Source organism: Aulonocara sp. 'chitande type north' Nkhata Bay, linkage group LG7 (genome assembly GCF_057382095.1).
Source record: "Aulonocara sp. 'chitande type north' Nkhata Bay isolate Kocher_YH1m ecotype deep benthic linkage group LG7, A_spYH_male_GT1.1, whole genome shotgun sequence".
In the NCBI taxonomy this organism is placed as follows: Eukaryota; Metazoa; Chordata; class Actinopteri; order Cichliformes; family Cichlidae; genus Aulonocara; species Aulonocara sp. 'chitande type north' Nkhata Bay.
In genome coordinates this window covers 26,526,055-26,532,721 of record NC_141350.1, presented here as the reverse complement: position 1 = coordinate 26,532,721, position 6,667 = coordinate 26,526,055, and the positions used below count along the sequence as shown (strand labels likewise).

The following is a 6,667-nucleotide window of genomic DNA, read 5'->3' as shown; positions in this document are numbered from 1 at the left end:
ATCAGGTCTTGAAAGCTGTTGCTATTAATTCCTACAGGTGTTCCAACTTTCCTTCATTACTTGCAACCCCCTCTGTCTGCATAAAAGTGGTGTTGGAACACAGGTGAGCATCAGCTGAGCAGTATTGTACTGTAGAAAGTAGTGTGTTGGTCCAAAGATGTCGAAAAAAGGCAATTAACAATAGAAGAGAGACAGACCATCATAACATTTATTAAATTCCGTTCTTTTCATCATCCTAGTGCAAAGACAAGTGGAAGCAGACAAAAACAACAAACACACACTCTACAAACTTTACCAGAGTCATTTAGACAGCCGTTAGCACATGATTGTCCTTATGGGGACCTGATATGTTTAATATGCTGCTGAGAATATAGCCCAGATGAAGCGTATAGTATAGCTTTTATTTTGGAAAGAGCCATTTCTCTGTAATAAACTCTCTTTTCCAAAGATGAGTGTTTTCCCAATCAGATAGATTTTTTTTTATTATTATTTTGTAGTTTCAGCAACATTAAATTTAAAACTGTACTTTTGAGTTAAAATATATATTTATAATTTTAATAAATAACAAATTAAAAAGGTATCAACATTTTTTTGTATCGAAAAAATATCGAACCGTGACACCAAAGTATGGAACCGAACCAAACCGTGAATTTTGTGTATCGTTGCACCCCTAGTATTTTGCCTGGCAAGGCTTTCAGAACTGGGGTACGTCTTCGTCTGCAGTTCTCAATTTTCTGGAAATGTAAAAATAAAGATCATTTTTTGAGCTTGACCACTCTGAGTCCAGTCTTTCTCTGTCGCCAAAAGAATTCAAAAGAACTGTGCACGTTAGCATATGCTACTTCCGGTGCGGAAACTCCTGTGGGGAGCTTTGTTTCCGGTGTCTTATTCGCGCCTGGTTTACAGTCCAAAACAAGTTAAGCAAATGAATGAATCAAGCGGCGATTTACATTTCTATAGATGTCTTGGGCATTTACCCAATATATCTGTAAATGATGTTCATCGACTTGTCGATATTTTTCCCTGCGCCTCAGAGCAAAAGAGAAAATGGATTCAAATGTTATATTTCTCAGCTGTCCCTCGTTTATCGCGGGTGTTATGTTCTAAAATAACCAGCGATGGGTGAAATCAAGTAGCCAATTTTATTTTTTGACGGTGCAAAACGTTTCGTGGACATCGTGGACATACAGTACTGCACTTCAGAGTCACACTGCTAACGATCGATGCAGCGATTCTGTACTGTACAGGAGAGACGTCACGGAGATCGTCTGCAGCGATCAGGACGCAGGACACATTGTGATGTAAAAAAGCATGCAAACTTGCACTAAAAAATCTGCGAAACAGCAGGTGAAAGATGAACCGCGTTAAAGCGAGGGACCGCTGTAATTTTGAAGGTCACAACATACCCTTCGTAAATACTAATGTATAGAAATCCTTACCAGCAATCATTCATTTTTTGTGTGGCTTTTTTCACGGTTTGTTAACATGCTGTGTAGGTGTGTACTTGACTAGCTGATCTCGACATAACGGGGAAACATCTGGTTTGACTATTCTTCACCTGTAGTTTGAATACTGAACATTTGCCTGTTTAGATCATAAGACCAGTCACTATACAGAGATGTGCTTCTGAATGTGAAATGTGTCTTCTGCTGCAGTGATGCAGTTCTGCTTGTGTTGAGTGATGTAAACAACTGATCGATCTAAACTCTTTAAACGTCAAAATTGATCATTAGATTTTTTATGACACAACAGTGGTGAGTGTTCCCACCTTCTCCTCTTTGTAACTTAACGCGATCTTTCCGTTTTCAAGTTTTGGACATGATTTTGGGGTATATCTTTGCAGTAGCGATTGACCGCAAAGTAAAGCTACCGGAAATGTACAACCCCACATCCGGTCTCAAACCAGGAAGTTAGCATTTCCTCGTGCACAGGGTCATTTACAAAGTACAAAAAACAATATAATCAGAAAATAAGCACTAAGAATATATATTTATCTTGTAACACACTTAAAAATGTAGGTGTTTCCTATAAAGAAATTGTAAAGAAAGTCAATGTGTCAGTGAGTACAGTTTCCTTCAACATCAAAAGACACCAAAGTGACCCAAAGTGCTTTATAGGCACATTTATTTACAATCAGGTCTCCTATGAAGTGGTGACAAATTAAAGGGGAAAACAGTCAACAGTTGTGGGTAGTAGTCTAACATTTCAGTTCAAATCCTTCCAATATGCTCAGCTGAAATTACATCTGTGATTCCAATATCCATAGCACATGACCCATATTTCTACACTCCATAAACCACGTGAGGTGCATCATCACCTGGAAAGACACCACTGTCGTCTGGAGAATAATGTTTTCGCATAGGATAAAGATTATCACTACAAAATAAAAAGGTCAGTACAAAACTATAGTAATGTTAATGTGTCAAATGACAAGTGGACCCAAACCATTTCAGCAAAGTGATACCATCCTGTAAAAGAGCTACCATCTATCTATCTAATGGGCAAATACTCTTGACGCTTTATTACATACACCTTGCAGATATTGAGATCCATCAGACCAGGCAATGTTTTCCAAACTTCTATTGTCCGCTTTTTAAAATCCTGTAGCCACGGTTTCTCGTTTCTGGTTGATAGGAGTGGTAGGTGTTGTGGTCCTTTGCAGCTGTAGCCCATCTGCTTCAAGGTTGGATGTGTAGTGCATCCAGATATGCTCTTCTCCATACCTTTATTCGAAGTGTTTGATTTTCTGTTACTTTCCAATCAAATTAAAACTGGCCATTGTTCTCTGACGTCACAGGCATTTTTGCCTGGAAAAGTCCCCCCCGACTCTGATTCTCAGTTTGAACTTCAGCGGTGCCCTAGCATTTTCAACAAACAAGCATTAAAAGAATGTAAAGAAAGCCGTGGCTAACATTTATGTTAGGAAGCAGTTGAACAGCAGTACCTAGTAAAATGACTTGTGTCTATTCTATTTAAACTACTCACAAACTTTTGACACATTTAATTTAGACAGAAGATGTACAAAAAAAAAGAAAAAAGAACAAAACATGGAATAAGCTCATTGGTCCTCTGTGCAGACGAGCTTAAGAACAGAGTGAACTTCCTAATGAGCAATTGAATGGGCAGGTTTTGCAGCCTCAGCGATAACAAAAAAAAGTACCAGTAGCTTTGCACTTGTCTTTGTAACATTTTTTACATTTTATTGACCTTTGGGTCCATTAAAAAACAAAAATAAAAAAATATTTTATTTCTGAAAATTCTGTAGATAGTTGGTTATCATTAGCTGGAATGCCATTCACTTAACAGTAAGAAAAAGGTTAACAGTGTTCCTGGATAACAAAAGGACAAAATGAAACAAGCCATTCCTGGATACTACACTGGCTTGTTTACACCACTAATGTTAGGATTCTCTTTATGCATTTTCATATGTTGAATCAGGTGTGTTTTCCTTTGGAAACTTTTATTACAACTTGAACATGTGAAGCATTTGTCCTTGGTGTTCTGTGCCTTCGGAGATGCACTTTCTTCACGTTTCTTGGAGTCGCTTAAAAGTCGTTCTGTAGAACTGGTTCTCATACCTGAGTTTGCTTTGTGAAGAACAAGTTGTGAACCCTGGATAGAAATCTGTGCTGTTTGTGTACCTGTGTGATTATTCAGTTGCTGCCTACAGTTAGATTTCTTCTCAGTATGCATTTTTGAAGAACTTGCAACAAGAGCATGTTTAAATGTAACACTAGTTGAACCTTTCTTAGATTTATCGCTATCCATCAAATCATTATCACTGTCCTCAGTCTCAGTTTCAGATGAATCAGAAGTCTTCTCATCACTAACTGGAGTTGGATCTAATGTCTGGACAGGTTGTGAGTTAGCAACTCTATTACCTATCATTACTTTAAAATGGGACTGCTTTGTATTTATTCTTTTCCAGTCATCATCGCTGTCTTCAGTCTCACTGTCTGAAGAGTCGGAAGTCTTGTCACTAGCTGCTTCGGTCAGTGGTTCTGCTCCTCCACTGTCGTCACCATCACTCTCTACTTGCATATGTTCAGTGGACTGGCAGTCTGAAGACTCTGCGTTGTTGTGAAGCTGAGCCGACAAAGCTTGCTCTTCATCAGCCTCCCTCTTTACAGCAGTGAATGGCAACTCTGTGACTGAATTCTCTCCCAGTCCTATACGTGTCTCTCTCTGGCTTCTCCTGAGTTCCTCCTGTTCAACTTCAGTTTGTGAGCATTCAGGCTCCTCTTTCAGAGCAGGTCTCCACTCGTGCTCCTGAGACGGAACCTCTTCATTACACTTCTGCTGCGGCTGATAGTCTCCACGTAACACTGGACAGAAATTAAAAGTTTTAGTTTGGTAGATAATACATCACCAATTATAATAATAATATATCACCTCTATGTGTGTGTGTGTGTGTGTGTGTGTGTGGGGGGGGGGGGGGGGGGGTCACTTTTTTATACAGGGCCATGTTTAGATTTTTTGTAATAAGCACCTTCATTTAGAAACTGCATTTTGTGTTTACTTGTGTCATCATTGTCTAACATTTACATTTTTTAGATGATCTGAAACATGTAAGTGTAACAAATTTCTTTATTCGATGTATTGATCTCGTATTTTAACCAATCACTTTAGTAACAGTAGTATCACATTGTCACTAAGGTTAGCTCTATCACACCTACACACAGACATACTGGGGGCCGTTTAAGTTCATGGGAGACGTTAAACACATAGTGAGACTCCTGCTTATCAGGGATGTAAATCTATAGGTGACAGCTAAGCAGGAAAAAGGTTATAATTCTCTCTGTGAGGGGGAAGGTTTTAAGGATGGGGATGAAGGTATAGCTGCTTTGTAGTGCAGATCAGACAAATGAGCTAATTACTCTTCTCCTGCTGTTACATTTTATTAACAAATTAAACTTACATTTCACAAGGTATGGAGAGCTGACCTCCGACTCCTCTCGGCTCTCAGTCTTTAAAGGGATAAAGCCAAAAGAGAACGTCTCCACTCCTTGAAGTTGCTCTCCCTCATGGCTACTCCACATTTCTTCCTGTTCCTCTTTGATGTAGCGAGCACCTATGTGCTCATGGTTCAAGCTCACTCCCAAAGTTTGTTGTTTCGGTGCTGTGTCTATTTCCAACGCCGGCTGGGATTCTGCAAGAAACGCAGATACAAACAAATATTTGGACAGCACTTTTCTGCATGTGACCTTCCTATAAAATGCATGCTCTCGTGTTATGGTTAGATTTTGCTCCCAAGCAGTCAGACTTTCTTGTAATTTTTGTTAAAGTGCTCTTGTGATGATGTCTTTATTCTGATACAACTTACACAATCTCAGCGACGTCTGATACTTGATTTCCTTTTACCCGTTAAGACTCAACTATAGCAACTGAATTACAATCAAGCAACGGGAGCAAACCGAGGACACGCTGCACAGACCTGTGTGTGGTGAGGGAGCTCCCGGGGTTTTTACGGATTCCAGCAGCCTGCGCTGTCGCTCTGTTTCCTCCACCAAGCGAGCCACATTGTCTCGGTACTCTGCAAAGGTTTTCTCAAACAGTCCCACTATCTCTTCAGCCACTGCAGTCAGCCGCTGATTCACCAGCAGCTTTATTACTTCCACTTCGGACATTTCCGTGCTATAGGCGACGGTGTCGTTTGAGACAAAGTTAAAATAAAAAACGAGCTAAAAGCGTTTTTTTTTCTGGAGAGAAAGACTCACTGAGAAAGACTGAACACGCAAAGAAACACTGACGGTGACTTTTTGCTGTATGATAAATCAACTTCCGAGTAAAAAGAGCGGGGCAACAACGTTTAGTAGGTGCCGGGCGCCATATTACTCCAGCAGCTCTTTCTTCTTCTGTTGGATTTCCGGTAGTCTAACGAATCCAAAGCCTAGAGCTGCCCCCATCAGGCCATTCGTAGAATTACAAGATGATCAAATCCTGACATATGTCTGGTACTATGCAAAAAACCTAAATATTGATTTTATGGGTCCACAATGATCCAAATTGAATACTGATCTAAAGGAGTAGTCTGTAATGTCCACTCTGATGATCAATGCAGATAGTTTCTGTCTTTCACATGTCCATTTTCTTTCAGGATGCTTTCTCATCAATGCCAACCGATGATTCAAAGCACAGAGGCAGTGTTAGCCCACTCAGTATCATCCTGTCCCTCCTGCTCATTGTTACATGGAGCAGATGGTGTTTCTGTATCTTGATAGTCTTTTGCAATGAAATGTAATCACACCCTTTTCATTTTCCCATTGCTTCTGCTGCAGAGCTGTTACGCTTTCTACACTCTGAAGTCCCTGTGTCTAATCTGAGGTCAATACCAATCCCTTCCATGCCAGTTCTACTGATTCTCTGGCTTTTTCAAGCCTGTACGATAGAACCAGGAGCTTCACCTTTACATCTGATCAAGCGACAGGTAGTTTTTCTTTAAGTCTCATCAAAACTGAGCTGAAATCATCACTCTTCTTAACCTGACCTCCTGCACCCACTTTAGCTAAGTACTATTAACAGAAACTACTTCAGCTGAGCTTTGTGATGTCGAGGTCTGGGATGTCAGGCAAAGTCTGATTTGCCACTTCATCATGGGCCACTTTGTATAAATCTGTAGGTGAGATACCCAGCTCCTTCTTAACTTTTCCTCCACCATGGACACAGA

At 40.1% G+C, this 6,667-nt stretch overlaps 1 protein-coding gene across 1 annotated transcript; it reads right to left on the bottom strand.

Annotated features, from left to right (window-relative positions):
• Window positions 1–3,174: 3,174 nt before the first annotated feature.
• LOC147325252 (uncharacterized) lies at window positions 3,175–6,295 on the bottom strand. Its single transcript, XM_086299684.1, has 3 exons — window positions 5,435–6,295; window positions 4,919–5,149; window positions 3,175–4,325 (listed from the first exon to the last, which is right to left on the bottom strand). The coding sequence occupies exons 1-3, from the start codon at window positions 5,625–5,627 to the stop codon at window positions 3,373–3,375; spliced, it is 1,377 nt and encodes a 458-aa protein (XP_086155810.1). The 5' UTR covers window positions 5,628–6,295; the 3' UTR covers window positions 3,175–3,372.
• Between the last annotated feature and the right edge of the window lie 372 nt (window positions 6,296–6,667).